This window comes from Brienomyrus brachyistius, unplaced genomic scaffold (genome assembly GCF_023856365.1).
Source record: "Brienomyrus brachyistius isolate T26 unplaced genomic scaffold, BBRACH_0.4 scaffold98, whole genome shotgun sequence".
Classification (NCBI taxonomy): Eukaryota; Metazoa; Chordata; class Actinopteri; order Osteoglossiformes; family Mormyridae; genus Brienomyrus; species Brienomyrus brachyistius.
Window position 1 is genome coordinate 135049 of NW_026042373.1, and position 27841 is coordinate 162889.

The 27841-nt window shown below is 40.5% G+C and overlaps 1 protein-coding gene across 13 annotated transcripts; it reads left to right on the forward strand.

The window, feature by feature from the left end:
• The first annotated feature begins 3665 nt into the window (after positions 1–3665).
• LOC125727472 (uncharacterized) lies at positions 3666–26569 on the forward strand. Of its 13 annotated transcripts, none has more exons than XM_049004210.1 (29): positions 3666–3855; positions 8653–8736; positions 8896–8973; positions 10903–11036; positions 12120–12242; positions 12706–12763; positions 12855–12923; positions 13298–13384; positions 15395–15493; positions 15730–15863; positions 16053–16172; positions 17136–17193; positions 17291–17365; positions 17470–17529; positions 17688–17807; positions 17903–17986; positions 18146–18229; positions 18605–18682; positions 18784–18917; positions 19888–20007; positions 20268–20325; positions 20426–20488; positions 20739–20828; positions 21059–21148; positions 22553–22695; positions 23006–23134; positions 24176–24233; positions 24543–24611; positions 25799–26569. In XM_049004210.1, the coding sequence occupies exons 2-29, from the start codon at positions 8655–8657 to the stop codon at positions 25801–25803; spliced, it is 2502 nt and encodes an 833-aa protein (XP_048860167.1). In that variant the 5' UTR covers positions 3666–3855; positions 8653–8654; the 3' UTR covers positions 25804–26569. The 13 variants fall into 13 exon arrangements, with proteins under 13 accessions (XP_048860167.1, XP_048860169.1, XP_048860168.1 ...); XM_049004212.1 differs by having other exon boundaries at positions 8653–8718; XM_049004211.1 differs by lacking the exon at positions 3666–3855 and adding an exon at positions 4179–4451.
• Positions 26570–27841: the final 1272 nt, after the last annotated feature.

Consider the following 27841-nt stretch of genomic DNA (forward strand, 5'->3'; position numbering starts at 1 on the left):
ACACCCCCTGCAGAGGTAATGCTCTATGTATTGATAAATCAGGAGGCTGTAGGGTTACCCCCGGGGACTCATCCGATCAGAGGAAACTGAATATCGCCTTGTTTCAGGAGGTGGTAGGAGCACCATGTACCAGGACCATGTCCAACAGTCCAGTTAGTATGTGTGCTATGCACCAGATTACTAGTGTCAATATTATCAGCACAATGGAGAATAAATACTAGAAAACCAAGAAAGATGCATCATGAGGTATCTGGAAGGCCATGCAGAGCTTTATGGGGCCATCAATCTTCTAGCTGCTCATCTGGGTTACAGCCAATAAGTCTGTGGTTACAAAACCGAAAGAAGCAGCAGAACATTTCTAATATAGTGGTTTGATATTTCATCAAAGGGAGGTTCATGATGATCAACGCCAATGTTCCATTCCTGAGCTTCTACCCCAAGTCTTTCCTCAGGCCTCTTGATTATTTGCTAGTCCTTTTTCAGACAATGGCTCAAGCTGAGATCCCTTCTTACTTGGTAACAGTCTCAGAATTGACCCCTTGCCAGGGAAGAAGCCCTCAAGTCCTTGGTCACATCTCACATTGTTCTTTCAAAAAAAAATAAATAAATAAAAATCTCAGAACTAGGTCAATTCCCACAGTCAGGTTAACATACACACAAAATTATAGTGAATTATAGAGAAGATCTTCATAGAGCATTGATAATGCATGATAAACGTGGCTATAATGTGTTGTGCTTTTTATAAATAGTTATAGCCATGTTTATAATACTTTATGAATGCATTATAATGCAGTATGAATGTATATATAATGCATTATACATGGGTCCTTTTGTCATGAAAATTTCACTGAGCCGATTGTTTAAAGAGTCTGACAAACTTTATTGTATCGCAAAGCTTTGGGGGAACAGGCACTCAGCAGGCTCTCATGCATCTTGCGCTCTATTCCTCAAACAAGTGCATATATATTTTATAGCCAAAAACGCGGCAGTTTACAGACAGTTCAAGTAGGGGTCGGATATCTGGACATTAGTTACTTCTGCTTAATGGGGCCCAGTATCAGTTCAAGGCACAGTTGACCTATTCATCATTCATCCTTTTGGATATTTAAACAAGTTGAGTTCCACCGATTTCTTCATCTCATTTCCCCATATGTTCCTTGTTCTCTTTCCACATATCCTTGACCAACAACATACATGCATTTCTCATATTGATTACCGCAGCAGATTTACTTCTCGGGTCAGGTCTGTGCCATGGTCTGGTCCTCTTGCAAAATAGACTCATACCAACACATATTAGTTCCTTACAAAATGCTTCTTATCTAAAAGTGGAAACCTATTACTTAAGGAAGTTTGCATTATTGTATTATTTGTTTAGTATATTAAATATTTCAAAGCAGAAAATCGTTGTAATCAGTGTTATCAGGAGTTTCATTATTAATTACTGATTGAATTTGCATTGAATTTACATAAAGTGTGGTAGGAAAATCCATGGTTAAGTAAAGTGTTACTGTGATTTTTAAAGTTAAAAGGTACAAATTAAGTACTCAATCAGTATTATTCCTGTTAATCCGCTAATCTTCCTTGTGCATAACCTATAACCAGAATACTGTAACCATGTTATAGCTTTATCTGCATATGAACCTAAAAAAGACAAAAAAGTTTTTTGTGTCAAGGAGGAATGTAAGAAAGGAAGATAATGTGGTCAAGGCCATGAATCTGGCTGGCCTAGCAACTGGCTGAGTGTGAGACTGATAAGGGCCATCTAGCGGGGCATCTGTGAGGGAACAAGTGGGGCCCTGTACCTCCAAGTAAGGAGGAATCTCAGCTTGAGACCTTGAGCCACCTTCTGCAAAAAAAATCTAGTGTATAAGAAACTTTCAGAAACTTGGGAAAGAATGTCGGTTAGTGTGTGAGCTTCTCTTAATAATGTTCAAATACTAAGGTAATCAGGAAATATTAAGTGACATTACAAATCTTATTCTGATTCCATGTCTAAGTTTTGTGGACCACTGAATTTGGGGTCTCCTCTGGGATGGAAAGATTCTGCTGATTGTGGGACCCACAGAAGAGTCCAGAGCCAGCAGAGGAGGACAATCATCTGGAGGTGTCTGAGCCAAAGTTAGAACAGTCCACTCTGGGTCTGGTCTTGTTCTGGACCAAGAAATTTTGGAGTGAAGTGAAACAGGGGTGAGGTAGGAAATCATTTCTCTACTGTGATAAAACTGATGCCTGTTGCCATACAGTCCTGCTACAGTCAGATTCATGTTCTTTAATTTGTTACTCCTCTTTTCTATGGACTGCATCAGCTGTAATGGACACTATGGTCAGTGATGACCCATAGTAGCAGAAATTGTATGCCAATGCATCATACACAACCTATATGTTAGACGGCATCTGTAATTTTAAACCTACACAGCCAAAATTAAACAGATGTAAAGTCAGCATGGTAATGAATGAGTACCCAGTGACAGATCAGTGATTTCAGAATTAAAACATTACAGCATATCTTTCACATCTGAATTGGCTGTATCAGGGTGGTCAACTGGCTGGCGTGAGAATTTCAATTTGAAACAACTCTGCACACTCTTTTTACATGCATACTTGTAACAGTTTTATTACCTTGTAGGTAAATAGGGTTTGCAAACTACCCAAACGCTTCTGATGTAGCTAATTTTAGGTTTGTAATGGAACATTTGCAGTAAGATTTCTTGCGAAAGTGTTTGAAAGCATTAGTGTTGCGCCAGATGTGTGAAAGCTGGAAGCTGTGCTATTTTACTGTACTGGCATTCACAGCTCCCTCCAGTATTTATACAACCTGGCGCCTGTCTACAACTTCTGGGTCCCATGACATATATCACGTTGGGCTCGCTCAATTTTACATATAACTTGTTTTCAAGGGTCTCTGTTAAGTGCAGGGTGCCCTGAATCTGTCAGGGTATCCATGCCCCTCCAACCCCTCTGTACCCCGATCGTCACCAGCTGTTTCCTGTTATTTTCGCTTGTCTTGTGTATTTCAGACGTTTTCACCATGTTGTCTGCCAGCAATAAAGCCCCTTGTCTTTGGATCTCCTTGTACTTGACCCAGCTTCCCCTGCACGCGGTCATCACATTGAGAGGCCGAATTACTACGTGATATTTTTTTTTACCGTAAAATAGATAAGACTTTATTGATCCCACACTGGGGAAATGTACTTGTTGTAACAGCCAGTAAATAAAAAGCTATAGAAAAGAAACAGACCAAAAAATACTGTAACAAATACAACAATAAAATTAGTGCACACAATTACACATATTGCACGGACCCAAAATACGCATACATACAGATTGCACCGAGTGATGTAAATATAGATCTATGCCTATGCAGCGGATATTGCACAATATAGAGAATTGTGACATAATTTATTAACTTTAGATGACTGAGTCTGATGGCAAATGTTCAGTAACAAAGATATTACGGCTGGAAAACTGAATGCAAAGTTAAGTTAATAGCGGCGTGGGAGTTGAGGTTTAAACTCGAACCGGCTTTCTGGAGTATCAGTATACAGCCATATATCCCTAAATACATGTTCGGAAAAAAAACTGAGGTATTTCCGAAAGTGGGTTCAGGTTTAAACTTTACCTATGACATCGCATTAAATCAGCTTTCAATAAAAGGGGGGGCGAAAAAAACCGTTTTTTCCATCAAATTTAAATTTGAAATGCGGAAATGTGACGACAGTCCTACGGCAAACGTTCGCACTTTTGGTTTCTTTCAGCAAACTGACATTTTACTCCATATTCCACAAACATCATCTTTGATCATAGAACATAAACCTTAATTGGACTCGTTTGTTTGGAGAAGTGACCAAATCAGAGGTAAGCTTTTACAGTCTGATTTATAGTTAATCCAGATAATTTATGTTTTTAGTAATTTAAGAAGATAGCAGCCATTGAAACTGGATTGATTAATCTGACCTTTTCAATGGCTGCCTTAGCCATCATTAACAGATGTCTGTAATTTCACCAGACATTTGATACGTTATAATATCAGCTCCTTTGCATGCATGCATGCATGCATGCTGGGGGGGGGGGGGGGGGGGGGGGGGGGCAGGCTTCGTGCTAAACTTTGTCACACTAAGAAATGGGAACAAACTGACACACAGGCAGGAAGAAAAGGGGGGCTTCGGCCCTTATCGTAGTGTAAGTAAAATTAGAAAAGCAGAAGGTGCATTATCAGGGTCATGGTGACATTATGCATATGCTTCACCTGCGGGGCCTAACAATGGAGGGGGTCGCAGACGCTGCAACATAACAGGATGAGATAAAAGGAAAAGGTTGTGGGTACTAACGCACAGCACTGTCAAAACAAGAGTTGTATGTCACGAGAGTGGAAAGATACTAACAAGGACAGCAGACGCCCTAGACGGGTTATAAAAGCCAGACACAGACAACAGAGAGCTGAGCTTCCTCGGGTATGTACTGTTTGTGCATCTGAGTGTGGCTCCCGGATCGCGATCTGTGCAAGGAATAAAAAGAGAGCTGACTTACAACCGTCCTTCGCCTCACGTATGCATCTCTTCCCTCATCAACGGACTCGGCGGAGTCAAACTCCAACAATAGATAATTCGGTTCTGCATCGGTCGGAGTGCTGTGAGAGAACGACAGATTAGTCCAGTTTGGGGGATGATTAGTCCAGTTTGGGGGATGATTAGTCCAGTTTGGGGGATGATTAGTCCGTCAGGTGTATGGCATAAACTGAAGGCGGCACAGCTGGTCTGAATGAGGGTGAAGAGACTGAACATGACGCTGCTCATAATCCACTGTGTGCAGGATTCTCATCGTGTGATTAGCTTAATGAAACAAAGAAGACTTATAGGCTGAATCTATCATGGGGGTAAGGTGGCTAGTTAAAACACGGTAATCTAGTTGGTCGCCTACATGAGTATCGTGCGAATAAGCTTAAAAGACGTTCAGTGGAAGAAACATCCGGTATGATGAATGGTTGCTCTGCTACAGGTATGTATGAATATACTTAAGCAATATATTCCGTTTGGCTTCCCTGTCAGCCAGTATGGGACCATGTTAATGAGATACCTTAATTCTGCTCTTCTTTAAATGGGAACATTTTAGCCCTAGGGACACATGTCCAGTACCAGAGAGGAACGGCAATGGTACATGACCAGAATTTAATGCTGATGGCACTGATCTGCTTATTTAACTTACTCCTGTAAATTGTCTTACTGATCATTTAGGTCTTTGACCTGAGCCTAATGTATTTTGTAGCAGAACCATGAGTCTGTGTGCATTTACTAGTTATGTTGAGGTACGTTATTTAGCTGTCTGTCTAGGTTGGTTTTATTGCATGTTTGTGCTCTGCCTATGGTAAATAATCAAGGAGAAATGCATTGGCTACGACATATAAAAGCACGTTATTGGCGAGTGAACCCAGTGGAGTCTTACCTTTTTCACACCAAGCTCTGGCTGGAGCTCACACGGGCCTCACCGAAAAACGGCTGGCATTCACACTGCACTTGGTGCCGACGATGACGTCAGTGTGTGCGTATTGCTATGAGATGGGTACGGTTTCGATAGTGAAGACAAAAATAGAGGATTGTGCGAAATGCGATGAAGGGCAAGACTTCTTGAATTTACTGCAAATACTTACAAATCGGTCGGTCGGCGATGCATTCATGGCTGAATTACAGTACGAGTCATGCATATGCGGGGATGTACACACACGCGCACACACATGACCAACTTGCGTGCTTCCTATCTAAATGGGGACCGTCCGTTCATTTCTATGGGGGAAAAACCCTAATCCCAATCACGACACCTTCAACCCCTAACCTTAACCATAAGTAACCAACCAAAATACAAGATTTTTGGCACACTTGATTGCATTCACAGATTTTTATATATGTATGTATGTATGTATGTATGTATGTATGTATTATTTATTTATTTAGAAGTAAGGAAGTTTCAGGTTTTACCACACTTTGGGGACATTTTGGTCCCCAAATGTGATCTAATCATACACACACACATTTTATTTTATATATATATAAATAAAAACTGCCACGCATGTATGCATTTACCTTTAAAAGTGATATGTGCGGCAATTGATTATTGTCGATTCAAATAGAGAAATGAGTACAAGAAGCTATGATGAAATATGGAAAATTTATGGTACGATAAATACCCTTGGCACAGAAACCACTCTATCAATGCACCATGATCCATCTCAGAATCAGTTACTTGAAGAAAAAATGGCAGAAAGAGTCAATGGGCTGAACTGTGATATTTGTGTCACAATATATAGTGGTAGGGAACCGAGGAACAGCCTTACAGGTCGACCCCATTGGCTTCATTTCGCTGTATAGAAGGTCATGGTCCAAACCTCAAGTGACTCAACCTATGAGTCAAAAGGTCTGGGATCCATGATGATGAAAGCTCAAGAGAGGACATGGGACTTTTCTACATACCTTGAGTCACCCTGAAAAGATGCAGTACTGTAAATCTTATTCCATTCCGGTTCGAAGGAAAACTATATGAGTGTGTGGCAGATTCATTGGTGTATATTAGATTACGGTCTGGTTTGGTATCCAATCCCCTACTTGCCACTGCTCTCATATTTTGTGGGTGGTTCATGATACAAAGGGTAACTGCAGGGCTTGCCATAGTACTGTAGTTGGATTCCAGTTTTCCAAAATACTGTCCTCAACCATGCTCTGCACAATTGGCAGAGCTGAAAGCATTAACCATAAATTAGCCGCAGGAAAAACTTAGTATAAATATTATTTGGTATATGCGCACAAAGTATGTCATCTACAGGGTGTTAGTGGGGTATTACAAGGTGTTAACGTCTTAAATTTAATAAGTTTTTAGTAAATTGTTTTTTGTTTGTTCTGCTTTATAACTTCTGGTCACTGCATTTGCATATTACATTCTCTTTTCTATTCTGTTATTTTGTGTTTATGTTCAGTGTAATGTCTGTCTTATGTTGGTATAGTGTTATAAATAAATGCATGCCTTTTTATACAACTTCAACCTCCGTTCATTGAGTGTTCACAATAGTTACTGCCTCTGTGCGAACTGACTCCTAAGCTCTGAAACATCAGGCTCACCTGAAAATATCACGATGCTCTCTAACGGCCGTGAGAAGAGCTTTGCTACCAATCGTTTACATTATCTGGTAATGTAGTTTGGTGGACGGGCATTCTAACCCAGGTTACCAAACAATATTGAACATAAGGAATTTTCCTACACCACTGAAATTTAAATTTTATGAATATTTCAATGAAGAGGTTCTTTTATCTGATATGCTGAGTTATATGTCTCACTTGGAGAAAGTGAAGTAAATGAGCAAATTAGTCTGGAACGGAGTTTATGACCCGGACAGTCTAACATGAAACATGTTTATCCACATTTGTTTTATGTTTACTGTCATGCTTGTGTGAGTTACTTTGTCGGAAAGGCTAAACGTCGCTTAAAAACCAGAATATATAAACACAAACATGCCATTGCATAATGGAAACGAATTGTCTCCGGTAGCCCGACATTTTAATACAACAGGTCACGATTATAATTCCTTAAGTTTTATGGGTCTGGAGGCAATCAAGCAGTCGCCTAGAGGGGGCGATTGAGAAACCGCCGCCTTAAAAGAGAAGCTTGGTATATTTTTGCTTTAATGCCATTTAGTTCTAATGTATTTAATGACGATTTCATTTCTCTTTGACCTGTTTTTATGACGGTTCCTTTGTTTTACATATTACCAGTGGCTTTGTTCTACTTTCCATATAATCTACTGTTACACCATGTTCTTGGGGTGTGGCCTGGTGATGTTCGTTACACCTTTTGTGTTGTTGGTTGTTTTCCAGGGATGTGTGTCTTTAAATGGGGACTGAACAAGGTCTGTAGCACATTGAGGAAGACAACTCGTCAAAACGCATCTGTGTTGTGTGCAGACTTTGCTCCAACACAGATTCTTTGCTAAGTGCAACTTCTTTTTTTTTTTTTTTTTTGTTAACTTGACCAGTTTCTTTATTGTGGTCCAGCACTCTGACAACTATACAACTAGGAGTGTAGCCCATTCTACTGTGCCAGATTAATAACTAATAACCAGCCAGGTAGAGGGCAAACGCAACTTACTAATGCCGGAGATGACAGGCAACTTTATCCATCAGTGCCTCACAAATCAGAGGATGACCACAAGCGACCTTCAAAAAGAATGGGAGACAGTAATTAGTGTGAAGTGCGCCACTAGGACACTAGCACAAGTCCCATAAAAGCAAGGATGAAGCCCCTCAATGAGAACCTGGGAACAGTCAGACTGGACTTCTATAAAAACAAAAAAAAGTTTTTTTACACAGGTACATAGCCATATATTGAGAAATGAGTAAGACAAAAATTTTTGCTGTAGTCTCCTAATTTTTTCTCAGAGCTGTACACATACAAAAATCACTAAGGGGAACTGGAGTTGCCGAATTGTAGGTGTGGAGGGGCTGTGCCCTGTGATGGGTTCGTGGCCCTGTCCTTTATTTCCGGCTTTGTGCAAGTATCTTCCCCCATAGGCTGCATAGGCCGAAATGGATGTAAAGATTGATGGTTGCATGTTCTGAAAATGTCTTTGTATTAAACTATTTTGAGATGTATCTGTGGCTCACTCTCTTCCAGCCATGCAGCGAGGGATCATAGCAAAGACAGAAGAAGGATTACAAGCACCTGGTCCGGATTCTAAAGGTACAGATGCTAGAAATGGTCAGTGTCCGGCCCTTTTGCTGAATTATTTCTGAATGTGTACGGGAGCGAAAGTTTTTTTTTTTTTTTTTTTTTTTTTTTTTTTTTTTTTTTTTTTTTTTTTTTTTTACAAACAGCTTTCTCAGCAATTGGGAATAGTGTGTCTGTCTTCCGTTGCAGAAACAGAAATCCCCACCCAGTCATACAAGACCATGTGGAATCACCTTAACAGCAAATTGAGAAGACACCCAGTCATAGGTCAGTTTTCGGATTCCATTTTTCAATGTATTTAGTACTATAAAATTTCACTGCAATAGAACGTGTGTCTGTGTATGTTAGGGCTGTCACTTTTTCAAAAATCAAGTTTGAATGAATTTGAAATGTCATGCTATTCTTTTGATTTCAAATGTGTGACCTGTGCACCCCCCCAAACAAACATGCAACACAGGATCCATTCTTTTCAGTGTTATATTAACAGTCCATTCAGCATCACATTTGTATGGAGCCCCTAAGGAGTCAGCATGGGAAAATAATTTTTGAAATAGTTTGTTCCCTCAAGATACTTCTGCATTAGGAATACAAACGACAAATTATTTTTTATATAGCGCATTATCGCAACATTACATCGTCTCAAAGCGCTTTACAGCATCCGCACCCAAAGCCCCCAGTGAGTAAGCCATAGGCGACAGTGGCACGGAAAAACTCCCAAGAAGGAATAAACCTTGGGAGGGACCACACTCAAAGGGGGAGCCCATCCTCCAGGGGCCAGCAGGGAGAGTCAAATAGGAGAGATGGTGCCAAGTCACGCTGTCCAAGTCATGAGATTTAAGAAATAACCGGAGAGCAGGGAGGTGATGACAAGCCAGTGCCGAGTCGTCTTCCAATCGCCAGAATGAGTATTCTGTCGGTTTAAAGTACAAAAAACAGAATTAACAATAAAGTATGAACCTAAATGACACAAACACATTCAGTTAGGTTTGCATTAAACTATAGTGGACAATGCACGCCATGTAACTTCCATATGTGTTTTTATACGCATTTCTTAATTGCACCTTTTATATGCAGTTTTCTGGCTGTAATGTCTCAGTATTTTTTGTATATTTCAGTGATGCACTTCACGTTGAATAGTCCAGCTAACTTGCTTAGTCACTAGCAGTGAATGGACACGGTGCAGTTGCTAATATACATGTATAAAACACATAATATGAAAGTTACATGGCCAGTTGCCACATCCCACGTTGTGGTGTGTAACCTTGCAAAACTGTCACCCAGATCATGAAAAAATGCTGCTGTAAACAGTGAATTTGGCGACACCACGAAAGAAACGATAAAGCATAATATGAAATGATAGACGCTTTCCATACATATCATCTGATGCATATTGGAAGCCCATGTCACAGCCTGGTACTTTGAGATCTCATTTGAGTAGTGAATGAGTCAGTGAAATCCCATGTCCTCTGGTAAATGTTTTAGTAGTTGTTTTTAACTCTGGTTCTAACTTGGAATATTGAAATTGAAGTTTAAATATCGACCAAGACTGACATATCGGACTGATGCCTATACCGTGATCGATTTTATTTATTTATTTATTTTTATTTATTTATTTTTTTAATGATTATTGTTCGATTCAGATATGCTGACTGATATCGTGCATCTCTAAGGCTAACATTACTTTTTACTTGGCTAGCTAGTTAGCTACTTCGTGTGCAACTAACCAAACTAGCAAAAAGAGTGGATTAAAAAGAGGTCTTTCCAAAAGACAATGCAGTGCAAGGGTCATCATTGTAGCACAAAGATCACCACCATGGTGATTCCTTTATGAATATCAATTAGCCTTCCCCTGCTATCCTTTTGTTTTGGAAATTTACACGCAGATGCTGCTGCTTTGCGCATCAACCAACACATGAGATCATCCATTCCAGATGTAGGACTTCCTCTAAGGAGGATTTTTGCCCCCATACTGTAAATCCATTATAACTGATCCTAGTGCTACAGATCGATGCAGTTGAATTGCCACCTTAATAATCACTGCATCTTTACCCCACCTGTACTTACCTGTACTTGTATAATAAAACATGCATTATGTAGTATTTCACTGGCTACATAACGTGTGGTTTGGTGTTCTGTCAGACGTTTTGGCACTTCTCTCTTCTAGAATGTGAACCTAATGCTGTGTGTCCTCTGCAGGTCTTAGAGCTATTGTGGAGTACCATGAAGATAACCAGGCTCCCTACATGATGTGTGAGTCTTGTGCAACACGGATACCACAGGGATTTATTGTTGGGCACCTGATCGGCGCAGAACATCGGTACAAGTACATTGTAAGTTGGATGAAGTTTAGGACTACTTATTTTTCATGTGTGATATTTATCAAATATTGCTGTTATTGGCCTGTTATCTTGTATACCTCGATGATCTCCTTTGCCTCCCACTCGGAAGTTGGGGTGCAGTTTTACTGGAGCGCATAATTATGTTGAAAATTTGAATAGGTTACTCTTTATGAATTGAGTATAGGTCCAGCCCCCTAGTAAATGGATGGGGGTAGGGCTGCAACAATTCGGGTAACTCGAATAAATTGATTACAAAAAATCTTCAATTCAAATTCTTTGCTTCGATGCTTCGTTTAATCCACGCGGCTATGTACTGCTCAGGGTTTATCACTGTTGCACAGTGTGCTTACACTGCATTACATGTAGCAGAACGATAGAAAAAAACAGTAGCGACACTCCCAATGGGACCCATTGTAAAAAATGGCAGGGAAGTTTCCGACAAACTTCCAGGTCATGCAGACAGTGAGTAGTTCCAAACGTTGACATCCATGGCATTGAATGACGTTCAATTCCATTGATTACTTTATCTAGTGTTGGGTGAGTCTCCTATGGATACTTCAAGTGCTTTTATATGCTTGTGAGGCAGAAATGTCAAGTTCTAATCATTAAATATACAGAATACAATAATGCGCTCAACCTCCTCTAAACTTGTATAATTAGCCTAGAATTTGGCCAAGAACTTGCGTGACAGATATTATTAAAAGTCCAGGTATATTTGACTTCTGTCACTAATCATGTTCACCAGATATGTCAGGGGTGGCACATTAAAGGACAGCCACAAAGTGACACTGCTTCAGTTATGATGCGTTTTGTCTAAAAATGAAGTAGGCCTCCCATCATCATCTATACAGTGTCCCTGGGCAGTCTGAAAATGTTTATGCTTGATTGGTAAATCACAGCGCTAATTTGGTCAGTTGGTTTGTCAGGGGGGTTATACATTATATTTTCAAAATTTGAATACTGTGATCATAGAAAAAAATATGCAATAATATCCCAATAAATTATCATACATTGAAATTATTCCTAAGTAAAGCAGTTGGTTTCATTGCTGCATCTGCTTCCTTTTTCCTAAAGAAATCTCTACATCCTAAACTGATCAATGGCTGGAAGGATGACCCCGATTTCTCAGAGTATCAGGATGCTCTTGAGGAGAAGGCTAAATACCTAGAGGTGAAAGAGGGGCTAGGGGACATCCAGGTAATCTACAGGTTCACTTTTTAATCTGATTTACATAACATTTGCCCAATGCATTAAAGGAAAGACATTTTCAGAAACCCACAGCTGTTTTGTTTCATTTTGACTGACTAAGGCTTAGACTGTACTACTGTAAGTCTAAACAAAAAGTCAGCATAAGCTTTAAATTACCCACAAACCAGGTGAACTACGAGTACTTTAATCTGGTCATTTATGCAGCCCAAAATAATTTGTTTTTTGCAATACCTGCAGACCTGTCAGGTTTCGTGAGGTCTGAGCCTTCTGGTTACGCCGGTAATGTGACTTGTGCCTAAATTTCAGTTTAAGCCGGTTAATGATGTTGCCCTGGTAAACTTAGGAGTACTGTAGTAAAGTAATGTATTATAATTCAGTGAATGTGTGTTCATTTGCATAGAAATGGTGCCTGTTTCTGACTGATCGGTTTTGTCCTCTTTTTGTTTGGAAGATAATGAAAAAAGGGAAGGCCGGTTTTGAGCTAGTGGTTCTGCCGTCTTCTGACAAATGTAAGTTTTTCACCTCACTGCTTGTCCTTGAGCTTTTTTACAATGCAGATTCACACCCAATTTTCAATAAATACCCCCTTTATACTTCCAGACCAGATGCATGGGTGGGCAGGCCCAGAAACGTCTGTTAAAAATCTACCAATAAAAAAAGAGCATGAAGGTGAGTAACAGCAACCATAAGTTACATCAGCATAATGAAGGTGAGTAACATAGTAATCATAAGGTATATCAGCATATCGTCATGTGGTGTGGTACTCAGTACATGCTCATTAACTTGCCTCATTTATCCCTGTCCATTAAGCCACAACCCTTTCAGACAATGTTACTGAACCCAGTAAGGTTCAGAAGCTTGTACCCCCACAAGTCTTCGATCGGGCTGGAAATAATGGAAATGAATTTGGCCCCTTATCTGCTATTAGCATTTTGCTTATACTTTTTCACCTGTTTGTAGCTGGATGTAATGCAGGTCTCCTTTTGAAAGTCTGACTGAACTGAATGTTTCATAACTACAATGGTGTCTCCCCTCTGATCCAGCAGTCATTGTGAAAGGGGAGCATGTGGAGCATCATGTAATCCATCAGTTATCAGCCTCACACACTGGGAGTGCTGACAGTCTCTTGGGTGAGTCCCTTGCATGGTGGTAGTGATAGTTTTAGGCTGGTAATATGGTTAAGTACTGTAAGGGGGGTGTGAGGAGAGCTTCTGTCTGGTTCGTGTCTGAACCTGCTGCAGAAGTTTGGTTTATGACCTAAAAATCTTTAACGTACTGAGGGATCCTTCTGTAGCTGTTAAGCAGAACTCGTGTCCATACTATGCTGTCTTCCCTTGTCCTGTTCTGTGTCCTTCACATCTAAGTATAGCACCCTGTCTGGTGAGCAGGCCTTGCTTAATAAAAGGACAATGTATAGACTTGTTCTATAGGAAAGGTAACCTTAAATGACTTCTGTTGTGATCTGGCGCTATATAGAAAAAAAAAAAAAGAGAAAATTTAACTTGATTTTCAAGGGGGGGTGTGAGGTGCCTTTGGGGGGGGGTCGCCCCCCTAATATAATGGTAGGGGAAACACTGTCATTGTTCAAAGGTATCAGTCAGGAAAAGGATACCAAAAATTTCCTACAGTATTAGATATCCTACAGAATACAGTGAAGACAGTCATCAACGAGTGGAGAAAATATGGGACAACAGTAACGTTATGGAATTTATGGAAATACAAAATGAAAATTAGTTAGGGAGGCTGCCAGGAGGCCTACAGCAACACTGAAGGAGTTGTGGGAAGTTATGGCAAGTACCAGTTGTGTACTACATGTGACAACAATCTTCTGTATTCTCAATGTCTGCACTGTGGGGTAGGGGCGCAAGACGGAAGTCTTTTCTTACAAAGAAAAACATCCAGGGTTGGCTAAATTTTTTTATAAACAAATACATCAAGTCTCCCAAAAGCATCTGGGAAAATGGTTTCATCAGACCATAACACAATGTTGAACTTTTTGTCTACAATTCCAAATAGTACGTTTGGTGCAAAAACAACACTGTGGATCACCAAAGGAACACCAAACCCACGGTGAAGCTTGGTGGTGTCAGCATCATACTTTGGGGTTTTCTTCTTCTGCTGGAACTGGGGCATTAGTCAACGTGGAGGGAAATATGAACCGTTCCAAATACCAATCAATTTTGGCCCAAAAGCTGAAGATGAATTTCACTTTTCAGCACAACAATGACCCCAAGCATACATTCAAATCTGCAAAAGACTGGCTTCATCAGAAGACAATTAAAGCTTTGGAATGACCCAGCCAGAGCCCAGACCTAAATCCAATTGAAAATCTGTGGGGTGACCTGAAGAGGGCCATGCACAGGAGATGCCCTCAATCTGACAGATTTGGAGCAGTTTTGCATGGAACACAGGGCAAATATTGTCAAGATCTAGCATGTTGGTAGACTTCTAACAAAAAAGACTGAATGCGACAATGAAACCCAAAGGTACTTTAACAAAGTATTAGTTTAAGGATGTGCACACTTATGCAACCAGCTTTATTGTGTGTTTTTTTTTTTTAATTAATTAAATTTTTTTTTTATATATTTTTCCTCCGACAGATTTGTGTTTCAATTTGTTGATTAGTTTGTTTTTCAGCTTGTAGGTCACATGAAAGGAGGGAACAGTTTTGAAATGATTTACTGTGGTCTCATTTTTTTTTTTTAACATCACAAACACTTGGCAGTCTAACATGGGTATGTACACTTGTTTGTAGCCACCGTAGAGAATAGCATCAAAAACATGATCTTTACATCATAAACCTAAACCAGGCTCTGCTTACAAAGGATGCTTCTTGTCTTTGTTCATGAACAAATACATATGTGGTTTGTTATTGCTGAGTAATATGTGGCCACTGTCTATTGGTTGTTTGGCTGAATATAGATATGTTTTGGTTCAGTGCTTCATAATTAAGTTTCTGTGTTTTTAAAATTTGTGCCCCCTTGTGAAGCAAGAGACTTCACACAGTAAATATTCTGAAACACTGAAACTTTGACAAGGAGCCGGCTGAAGTGGTGGATCATTTTAATATAGCTTTATTTCTCTTTACTGGCTGTGCATGTCTAACTCTGGCTAATCCTTTCCAATCATTTCCATTCTAGCAGAAGGCACTTGGTCCAAATCGGGTCGAGGCAGACCGTCTCTCCGATCAGCTTTCGCCTCCAAATACCTGAGTGGCAAACAGACAAAAAGGATTGTTGGTTAGTTTTGCTTTTACCCCGGGAACCTACAAGCTTTTTTACCCCTTGTATTCTAACTGAACTGTAGCTCTCATTCAGAATCCAACATGTCTGCTGCAGTACTTATGAGCATCAAAGTAGCCATATACACACCTGTGGAGAACTTTAGATTTTCTCGCTTTGCCCTTTTTGTGTGGTTTGTAGATAGTGATTTACTGGGATTGATTGTTTGTACAGCTAAGGTTGTGGTTCTCTAGGTTTGAGAGCTGTGGTTGAATGCCAAGCTGCTAAGGTGCCTCCTTTTTATGTCTGCAACGTCTGCCGTGCCAGATTCTCCTTCTCTGAGGTCTTCAGCCACGTTCAGAGCAGCTCTCACTGCTGCTCTTATATTGTGAGTCATGGATATAACTACTGGCTTAAGATGCATGGAACCTTGCAATTATTTCTGTGACTCTACATTAGTGAGTACTGTGTTTTTACCACTTCTATGTTTTATTACTGACTGTCTGAACTTCAAGATATAATAGGATTATTTAGCAGTGGAGGAGACTGATGATATTGTCTGGCATTGTCTTTGCAGAGATCACAGTACCCTCACCTCATGGAGAAATTTGGAGTTGGGGTAAAACCCATCAAGCCAGTTCTCCTTCGTTCCATTGCCAAGGAGCTGTGTAGGACTGAGAGCATGGGAGATACTCTGGTAACACGCAGGAATATGACACAGGTTTTTTGTAAGGTTATAAATCAATCTGTGTCTGTAAATGGGCAGCCCCCCCCCCCAAAAAAAAAAGCTCCAGGGGCATTAGATAAATAACTCCCCCTATTCTTGGACCTCAAGCTTTGCTCTCAACTGAATACACTCACTGGCCACTTCATTAGGCACAGATGTTCTACTGATTGTTGATATATCTATTCAGCCAGTCATATGTCAACAGTGCGATGTATAAAATCACAAAGGTAAAGATGGGGAAGAAATGTGATTTAAGTGGCTTTGCATGTGGCGTGGTTGTTGATGCCAAACAGGATGGTATGAATATTTCAGAAACTGCTGATCTACTGGGATTTTCATGGACAACCATCTCTCTATTCAGAGACAGCATCGATTTTGACTTAGAAGGATGAATTTTAAAAGGGGCAACAGCATCTAAAATGCCCTGGCAACAGTGCAATAGTATAGTTAGCTTCTCCGTATCGGTCCAATGAATAAACTCTGAACGAGGCCCAACGGCATCGTTAAACGCAGTTACAAATTTAGTAGCAATAGAAGGCTTCAGTGTGAAACATTGGGAGCCCACCCAAGACTTGGGGGCATAACACTAAATAATGATACTAAGTCTTATAAGATAACAGGAAACTGAGGCCACAGCCAGCCTGAGGCTGACCAAAATTGGTCAATACAAGATTGGAAAAACATTGCCTGGTCAAATGAAGTGCAGAAGATGGTCCAACCCCATACTCCTAAGGGGTACCTAATACAGTGGCCGTTTTGTCTGCATGGATGTACATCTCAAGAGCAAGATCATGAGATGTACGAAAAGAAGCATTTCAGTGTATCTGTACTCTTACTTGTGCAAATGACAAACGGTCATTCATATTTCATTTAAGTTTTTTTGAAAGTGGCAATTCTCTGAGACAACTTTCATAAGGAGTCCTTTGTTTACAGGTGATAAAGCTTGACCTACCCACCTACCAAAAGCTACAGAAAATATCTACCAGGAAAGGTAATTCTGGGATGCCTTGGGGAATTGGTATGAATTCTTATGATCAGTGAGCCTCGGTCAGTCTGTGTTTTAGCAGTGTCTGATTGATCTCTCCCAGCTATGAATATACTGCAGTTTATCTTGAAGAACCAAGATTACCGCCATGATGCCGGGAACCCAAAGAAGACGGCAGGTGAGTGTTTATTATGGTACGACTTGTTATAAAGCTTTGTAAATGTATTTTTTAAATGACTGCATTTGTGTGTGTGATCGAATTCATTTGTGATTGTATGACAGACACACTTCAGGGGCAGATGAAGGTGGAGGAAAGAGCTCTACCTGAAGCTACCCAAAGAGGTGAGATGTTTTCACCCAGCGGAGTCTCCAGCTCAAAGCTTTCCGCTACATGTCAAGTTCAGTGCTGTGTGCTGTCGCGACAAATGGTAACGGCTTTAATCTGACGACTTTAGCTGAAGTGAGCAGTGCTAAGACGCGAAACCCAATACTTTCATCAGTACCAGGTCAAAGGACATGCCCACCTGCAGGAGCCTGGGCTGAAAATGTACAAACCAAAGATCCACACATGCCTGTAGTGGAGAAGACATTACCAGGACCTGCAGAAGATGTAAAGATGGGTGAGTGTAGTTTCCCTGCATTGTACCTCATTGCCACAAGAGTGCTTAAGAATATTATTTATGCCTCCATGTCCAAATTTTGTGTTCTGTTCCAGCCAGTGATTCAGAGAGGGAAGCCTTTGGTCCAGGGGGCTGGGCAATGCTAGCCCAGCATCTTGGAAAATTTGATATGAAGAAATGTGAGTGAAACTGGTTGCTCTGTTCATATTTCTTACCCAAGAACTACTGTGTGTAATCATATCACTGTGTGTGCATTGTGGACACTGAAAATTGACTCTGTTATTAGGACTATAAAGACTGTGGTTGTCTTCTCACACCTGTGTATGCTTCTCCTGCAGTTATTACCAGAGAGGAGGTCATCTCTAAACGTTTCATCCTTCCATCTCCTGTTGTGGACCTCCAGTTCCTCCGCATAAAAAAGAGTGAGTGAGACTGTGGATATGGCGAGTTATTTTATCTGAATTGCCCAGATGGTCCATGAAAAGCAAGAGTTTATTGAAACGGATGGATTGCTCACTGCAGCTAATTTCATATTTTAATTATCAAAAAATGTCCAGTTGAAGTCATCATATATGGAGTTGCATTAATGGTTTTCTTGTCATAGAAATGATCTGTATACCTGCTTAGCATTTTGCTTGTCTTTTGTCTAAACTTTTTCTGTTTCCTTCAGATAAATTTCCAAAATGCAGTTTATAGTAACTTTCTCTTTAGGAGTTTCTGTGAATGCATTTAAATGCAACATCGCAGGATAAGACTGTCAGCACGGTGTGTGTCTGATCACCAATCCTATCTCTCAGCTGGAGCTCCCATGGATGAGAGCCACCTGGCCAAGTTCATGCTGCCCTTCCTGAGTGGGAAAGCCCACCCTGTCGTTGGTCAGTGAGTAACGCTTTGTCCTCCCCTCTGCTGCTAATGACGTATCCTGTGTAACTGAGCTTTCCGCATGTTACCTGTGCTTCTGCTCTCCCTTCTGTAGGGCTTGGAAAGATCGTGGAGTGTCGCAGTTTTAAAGAGCCCACTTTCTACTTATGCCTTAGCTGTTCCCTAAAGCTAGAAAAGGCCAACATTTGTGGACACATTGTTCACTGGCATCACCAGTATTGTTACATGGTGAGTCTGGAAAATGGACTTCATAGCGAGGTGGAGGGAGAACTTAAATATTTGAGAGTTTCTGTGTGAACGCTGGAAATTTTAAAAATTTGTGGTCCTTGTGAAAACATTTTGGTGCATGTCATTTTTAACATTGATTAGTATAAATTTAGTTTTATATTTAATCCAGTTTAGGTTTTGCAATTAATTGTATTGGGCTGCCACAGGCATTTTGGTAGGCGAGTCAAAAGTCAATCAATCACTTCTATTGTCACGTCGCATTGCTGGTACAGTACATGCGAGTGAAATTCTTGTGTGTGAGCTTCACAAGCAGTAGTGGTGTACAAACACACACACACACCTGACTATTTGAGGGGGAAAAGTTAACATATAAACTATAAATATTTGTATATTACATATATACATAATCTACCCCACATGACACTTACTACTCTGAACTTTACTGAGATCTTCACACACTTGGTGAAGTCTTTCCCCGATTGAATGCTGCACATATATCCATGTAATTTGCTTAGCAATTCCAGCTGTAGTGCTGAACCAATTTCCCACAAGAGTCTCCCTACCATCCTGTTCTCTTGTACGCTCATTTTATGTGGGCAACTAGTCATTTTTGGACTTGGATTAATTAGTTTCTTTGTGCAGCTTAGGCTTACGGTTAGTTACGGTTAGGCTAATTCCTCTTATAGTGGCTAAGAGGGATCCCATCAGCCTTCAGGTGAACTGGATATCCCAGGGTTTGTCACTTTTGCAAGATGGTGGGCATCTCCAAATACCAAGGTGGCGAAACAGATTGGGGTTTCCAGATATTTCAGATTCAAACCAAAAGTATGGCAAATTGGACTCGAATAAGGTCTGCAATCAAAATTAAACATTATGTGATGTGTGAAGTTCTAAGAAGCCCATGAGAATGGAAATGTACCTTTTTTTATAATATTAGGCAAAATTTCTTCACATCTGTCGTCTTCTACAGAGATTGGAACATCCCCATCTCCTGAAAGGTTGTGAGGAGGGGTCTGGTGTGGTGAACACCACATACCTGGTGAAGCTTGCGTATGCTCTGATGGGTACAGAGGGCATGGGCCACACCCAGGTGACTGTGCCCAGTGTCCCACTTTTTATTCATTTTCACTATTAGTGGTTCACGTACAGCTTTCAGGTGATGTCATACCTCCATATATTATTTGCATTTATTTTTTGATCTATTTGTAGTTAAGGCACCACAGTAAATTCTGGAAGGTATATCCTGTCTGCCGTATACTCTTCACCTAAACTCTCCCCAATAGCCAAACTCATTCTTACATCAAAGGAAATACAGCATTTGGGGACTGATTATTTAATGTGTGTTAACAGGTAAAAAAGCTGGATAGGAACTTGTACCAGAAGGTGGCGCTAGCCTCCTTTGAAACTGGTAGGCTTGTTTTAAATGTTTCTTTGTTAGGGTATGGTGGTGGGCTTTTCATGTCATAATTTTTACTGTGTGTGAATGCCTATGCTTATTTCCTTCCTAGTCCTGGAGAAGCTGAAGATCCAGAGAGAACTCCAGCCCCAGATGACCTCTAGACCAAGCCTGGGTGTGTGTACTGGATGGCGTTTTGTGAACTTACGCGTGTCTTCTGTGGTGAACTCCACATGTGTGCATACACAGACTTTCTTCCCAGCCTCTTTGAGCAGAGATTCTGACCTGTTTTGGCCAATGTTTCGAAAACCTGGCTATAGTCCAAAATACTCTTTTCTGAAAAGATCCTTTCTATTTTCACGCTGTTAATGATCACTGGTGGTGCTCTAATTTTTCCAACACCTGCATAATCAGTCTTCTCTTAGTTGAGCCGCAGATATCAGTCCAGTGGCAGCAGTCATCTAAAGTACCCATCCCAGATCCAGGAGGACCAAACAAGCCTCCAGAATTATCTGGTAGGATGTCATCTACCTTGGGACTGCCAGCAGTGATCTCCTAATGTTTGATCCTTGATTTACTGTCTGAGATTGGCGGTCAGGTCTGGGGGGCTTTATCCTGTTTTTAGGCCATTGTCTGGAGCTACGCTTGACTGTTTGTCATGCCTGAACTTTTTGTCCTATAGATTTCTTGGTGCCATGGTGGCAAAGACATTTAATTGTCACATTTTTTTCCCACACACTCAAAGAAGCAGGTGGTGTGCAGCAAAAGGCTTTATTAGGAAAGCAGAGGCTGCAGGAAGGTCTGTCTAGCTTAAAGGAGGACCCTGGCGTGCTGGGTAAGTACTGTGAGTAGGCTTGTACTTTGTGGAGAATGGGTGCACTGGGTGGGGGGTGAATACTGTCAATGTGAAGGAGACACACAGGAAATAAATGATCATTTGATTTATTGAAGGAAAGCGATTCACCTTAACTCGTATGACAAAGCCATCGCCTGCCTAAACTTAATGCCCGGTTGTGTCATCTTTGGCAACAACTGCAACTGGGGAGATGTCTATCACTTTGGAGGAATTTTGGCCCACTCTTCTCTACAGAATTGCTTTAATTCAGCTACATTGGAAGGTTTCTGACTGTGAACTGCCTATTTAAGGTCCTGCCACATCATCTAAATGGGGTTCAGGTCAGGACTTTGGCAAGAAAACAAGCAACATTTTTTTTCTCTGCCATTCAGAGGTGTATTTGCTCCTGTGCTTGGGATCATTGTCCTGCTGCATATCCAAACAGTGACTTTGCTTCAGATTACAGACTGAAGACCAGACATTGTCCTTCAGTACTTTCTGGTAGACAAATGAATTCATTTGTACCTCCATTATGGCGAGTCAGCCAGGCTCTGAAGCAGCAAAGCACCCCCACCAATACTTTACCTCCACCATGTTTGGCTGTGGCTTGTGTGTGTGTGTGTGTGTGTGTGTGTGTGTGTGTATACATATACATTATTATTATTATTATTATTATTATGATGTTACTCGTATCCTTAGCCCGACATCCACATACGGTATCATGTCTTTACAAAGTGTGTGTTAATAAGTTTACGTGATTTTGAAGCATGTGGGAGAGGGGTATTTTAAGGTTTAAACTTTTTAGAAAATATATTTATATGGTCTTTCTATATCGCAGATTTTCACCTATTGCTGGTGGCTCTGAAACGTAAACTTTATTTCAGTAACTTTTTCTTTTTCAGGTCTCCTGTATCGGCTGGCAGCAATCAAGCTTTGTGTGTAGTTTAGTTTTAGCCTATTAACGATTAGATTTGGTTCATTGGTTAATTTATGGAGGCAATTACTTTGTCACATGGGTGATATGGGTATTGGTCAGTTTTTTTGTTTTTTCTTCTATGAACCAAATGGTCATTTAAAAATCTGTTGTTTACTCGGGTTCTTTTGTATTATTCTAAATTTGTTTGGAGATCAGAAACAAGTGTTATGAATAAGAATAAAAATCTGGAAATTTTAATAAACTATGTAGCTGTACACATTGTTGGTATTATTTAAGACAATTTGCATGCTTGTTTGTTTATTAGCGTGCATCACAGCTGGCATTGGCCTCTTGGTTCATGACAAACTGACAGTTAGAGCTTGTAATAAATGAATTCCCTCCTGCTTTTCCTCTGGATTTTTTTTAAGCAGCTAAGTCTGAATAACTCTCAGTACTGCTGACTAATCCTGGTGCTGTGGCTGTCATAGGACTTCATTTTGTGCTGGAGTGTCGCTGCGTGGATGACGACTCCTGTCCGTACTACTACCTGTGTCAGACCTGCTCTCTCAGGCTGCAGGAGGATCAGATTGTGGAGCATCTCCATAGCTCACTTCACCAGTTCTATTACATTGTGAGTACATCACTTTGTTCTCTAAATAAAGCTCTCTGATTGGTCTGTGGATACCCTGTGCTGATTGGTGCCCTGGCTCACGATGCAGGTCTGTAAAGTCTTTGCCTTGGTACAGCAGACTTGTCCCAAAACCAAGATGTGGCTCTGAAAGTTGTACATGAAAGGTCTTAAGGAGAGTCCTGCAAACGTAACACTGTTATAACAGAGGTGTCTGGGCTTATGTCCAAATACAGCTGAGCGCACATTTAAAAGAGGGAAAGTGTAGTAGTGGAGGTTTTATACCAAAACGAGCTACAACATGTGTTTGTAGACCTCTCATCGGCCCTGGCTACTAGAGGCAGTGAGAAGGACATCAAACCAGTTTTTACTGGGTATCAGTGAGCTGCTGAAATTGGCCACCATGAAGTTGAGGGAGACTGAGGGTTCTGGAGATGTCCAGGTAACTACGATACGTTCTGAGGGCGGGCCCTTGGATGCGGAGTCTTAGTCGTAATGCTTAATTCTGAAAGGACACCTTCATTTATGTCACACGTAAATATATTCTAATTATTTCTTGTGTGCACTAGAATTAATGTTTTCTGTGACAACAGTATAAACCAATGATGAAAATCAGTGATATTTGTGGCCCCTCCAGGGCTCCGTGGACATATATATATTTTTTTTAATACTCTGGACCCCCCACGACTCTGAAGCATAAGTGGTTTGGAAAATGGATGGACACAATGTATTAAATCATGTGTACATATTACTTTAACATGCCCATAACGTAGAGCTACACAGTGGTGCAGTGGTTAGCACTGTTACCTGTGGGACCAGGGATCCAGTCTCCACTGTGGCTCCATGTGTGTGGAGTTTGCATGTTCTCCCCATGTCGTCGTGGGGATTCTTCCGGGTACTCCGGTTTCCCCCCCACAGTCCAAAAACATGCTGAGACTGATTGGAATTACCAAGTTGCCCATAGGTGTGCATGTGAGAGTGGATAGTGTGTGAATGTGCCCTGTGATGGGTTGGCCCTCCATCCTGGGTTATTCCCTCCCACCTGTAGCCTCCAGGACAGGCTGGAGCCTGCCCCCCTGCCCCCATGATCCTGACAAATATAAGCAGTTACAGAAAATGGATGGATGCCCATGAATTTACTAGTTGTGCTCATGAAATCCTTAAAATGTCACAGAATTTACTGTCTTAATTTACTGTTTAGAGCTGTTTGTGTTTTTGTAAAGTGCATGGATATTATGGGCTTTACAGTAGTAAATCTGAAAGACAGCTGGGACTTGTGTGTGGGGCAGGGATAGTTGGAAAACAAGCAGGGCAGTGGGGCCCGAGGGCCGAGTTTGAGAACCACTGGGTTATGGTAATCTAATTCTTAATAATATAGTTGAGTGAGACTGAGGGTTCTGGAAATGTCAAGGTAACTACGACGTTCTCGGGGGGGGGGGGGACGTGGATGTGGGACTCATGCTGTCACGCCACTGTCTTGCAGGTGATGCTGCTACACAAGGCTACCTACAGCAAACTGGTCATGGAGAGTTATGAGTCTTGTAAGTGTGTGTTTTGCCTCAGTTTTAAAGGGCTCTTGTCTTTTTACAGTAAAAGAATCTAATTTTGTAAAACTTTTGATTTCTGGAAAATGTCTCTTTGTTGGATCATGGCTTCCTTTATATAAGGGGAAATACAGTGTCTATTGGCTAGACCTTTCAGTTTGTGTATCTCGCAGCCCCCTTGTATAGTAGTACACCGAATTTAATCTCTCTGGTTCTGTGCTGTCCCTTTACTGTAGGGTACAGCACTTCACATTGTCGGGTAGCCAGCACCTGTGTGATGTAGATTCTATACTCTGTTACATGCAGGGATGACAGTGATAATGGGGACAGCTAAGCAGATTGACTCCTCCCAGGAAAAGGCCTGCAGTCACCAGGGTGTGTGTGTGTGTGTGTGTGTTGTATGCATACATTACATAATGGGGACCAAATGTCCCCACAGTGTGATTAAAACACTGCTATTTTGACATCGTGAGGACCCCTTTCTTCAACCCCCAAAAGGGAAATTCAGTTTTACCAAACTGCAATCAGAAACTAAAAATTGCAGAAGTCTTGTATTTTGTTTGGTTAATTATGGTTAAGGTTAGAGGTGGGTAGGGGTTAAGATTTGTTAATATGATGAGTTAATATTTGAACAAGCTTATTCTTATCTTAGTGCAGTTAATGAATCCTGCCAAACAAATAACATTTTAATATTGAATACTGTATATGATTTTTGTATTCCTGTATATGTAAGGGAAGTTTCACTATTCAAAAAAAGATATTTAATAACTAATGTGGTCAATCTCATTAGGACAAGTTATTGCATTTTTGGTATTTATTTTATTTTAGCCAATGACTTCACGGTAAAAGTGGCTTTTATCTCGGCAATGTCTATGTTCTAATACTGGAATGTTGGTGTCATTGGTTTGGGAAGGAATGGCTCTGGGCTGTATTAGATAATGTGAAGATGAATTTGAAACTTTGAAAATTGGAGTCAATATTACCTATTGCAGTGTTTCCTAACCCAGTCATCGGGGAACCCTGGACAGTCCACGTTTTTGCTTCCCCTCAGCTCCTAGCAGGCCTGTACCAGGTCTTCGGTGTTTCTGATTGGCTGGGAGCTGGGAAGGACCAAAAACGTGGACTGGGTTGGGGGAACACTGACCTATTACAAGGGTCGTCCTCCATTTTGTTGAGGCAAATCAGCACCCATCTCTGCCCCCCCCCCCCCCCCAAGAAATATTGACATTGTTCAAAGTTATGACAGTCTTTTGTCATTTTTAATTTGTCAGGCTGTTAAATTTGCATTGCAACATCATTAAACGTTTGGTAGCAGTTTAATATTCAAGGTTCTCACCACAACAATTAACACAACAGCCTGTTTCATTCCAAATCCATTAATTTTGAGGATCCGATAAGTCAAAATTACTTATAAAAAAAAAAAAGTGTCTCTGTCCATTTATGGACCTCACTGTATAGGACATGCTGTGGTCACACTAAACACTGTGTAACACTCTCATATGTAGACTTCTGTGTGCTTGCCTCTGAACATTGTGTAAATTTAAAATTTATTTTTCTTGCAGTATAAAATCCAGGTTTAAGTGCAATAGCGGACCACTGGATGAAGACCTGGAAGATTTATAAACGGAAGTCAACATCTCATCTTAGTGACTCATTGTTTCAGATTGACTTGTTTAATTTATTGTCATCTAGCTGTAATTGTATAGTTAAACACAGTAACCAGATGTGTAAATTAAAGGAACTTTTAATTCCAGATTTTATATGGGTTTGTGGGTTTAAATGTTCAGACATTTTCAAGCTGTATTTTTGATGCTTATTGTTCTATCCATCGTTCAACGATATCCTGGTGAGGGGTGCCGGGGGCCTTGAGCAGCATAGAGTACAAGGCTGATACAAGCACACATTTATGGTACAAGCAGGCAAAACAAGTACGGATGTCAGACTGTTAGGACTGACCTCGTATACCATTTTCTTCAAATCAAGGAATTGCATATATTTTAAACAGCTAACACACTCTCACTCGCTACACTTTCTCAAATTCCTGGATGGATCAACTGGAAAAGTAAAGGACAATAAATGTGTTTTACCCTAGTTATAACACTTAATTCTGAAACTTTTACTTTATTTTATTTCACATTCCATGTACAAGCTAATTTCCTAATCTTTTGCCAAAAATGAGGCGGGTATTTCTTTGTGTATCTTTTAATGTCCATGTGATAACATCTTGTTATATTCTTTATATGTCTCATATATTCTTTATGCATGCAAGTCATGTGCACATTTTAGTTTAACATTACCGTGAATAATAAATCCAGCTCATGAAATCCTTCAAATGTCTGTTTACAGTGTCCATGCTCTCAATTTACTGCTTAGGGCACTCAAATGAATTAAGTTGTGTTCATGTTTATTTATGTTCTTTCCTAATGAAAACGAGCCTGCAAAGCCAGAAGCTGGAGTAAAATGTGTGAATTCTATGGGTTTTGCAAAAAGAAATTTGTTCACTCACATAACTTATAATGGTGGAAATTGGGGATTAGGGTCATCTGATTCTTAATGCCCTTGGTAATAACCAAGGCAACAAAACGACATCTACTGTACATAGGCCAGTCACCTTCCAAGTCACGCCCACCATGCAGAACACAATCGAGTGGATGCACACATACACACTTACAGTACAACACAATAACGACACATTACTCACAGCTATTTACATTATGTACCTTTAGCACTAGGGGGCTGTCTGTCCCAGTACTCCTCACCGTTCTGGGAACGTTCCGGGCAGTACTGGGCCTTCCCCAGCCACAGGTGGTTTCTTTATGCGAAAAAAACACTTTTTTTTCTTTCAAATCTATGACTTTACAATCTCAGATGTTTTTTTACATTATTTTGTGACGCTCAAAATTATTGAAATTTATTTTATTTTTTTATTTTCCCACAGCTCAATTTTTTTCCCCACAATGGCCCTATGTGGTCATTGTATTCTGTAATTTTGCCTTTTTATTTTCATTAGTTTTCTTGAAAAGGAAACAAGAAAATCTACCTGTTGCTAGTGTTTGTTGCCAGTTTAACGGTTTCATTCATTATGCACACTCTGCTCAATTGAAAAAACTTCACGCCGTGTGTGGTTTGAAAGTTTTTTATTTGACTCAAATTCCAAATATTTTGTAAACATCTCATTTTCTGTCACGTTCAGTGTAAAATGGCTGCGTGTTTGAAAACAGGTTGGAGTACATTGATCTACTTTTGCAGGAAAGGATCATTTTTTAATTTGTTCCTGTCACATCACACACTCTTCAGGCTACATGCTCCCTGTACCATGATGAATGGAGTCTGAGCCTTCGACACTCTTGCATCGGGCACCTTCTGGCATTACATTCTCTGAGGGCTTCGTACCTGATGCTCCCCTTTATCATGGACTTTAATGTTGTGGGGCCCTACTGACTATTACTCTAACACTACTGTTATCAGCCCTAAAAATAAACATAGTTACTGTTGAATGCTGGTAATATTGTCTCCCTTGTCAGTGATGGACAGGAAATTTGTCTCAAATATGTCATGCATTCTTTGTAAGAAGTAGCTCAGTCTTGCAGACAAGATCCCAACTA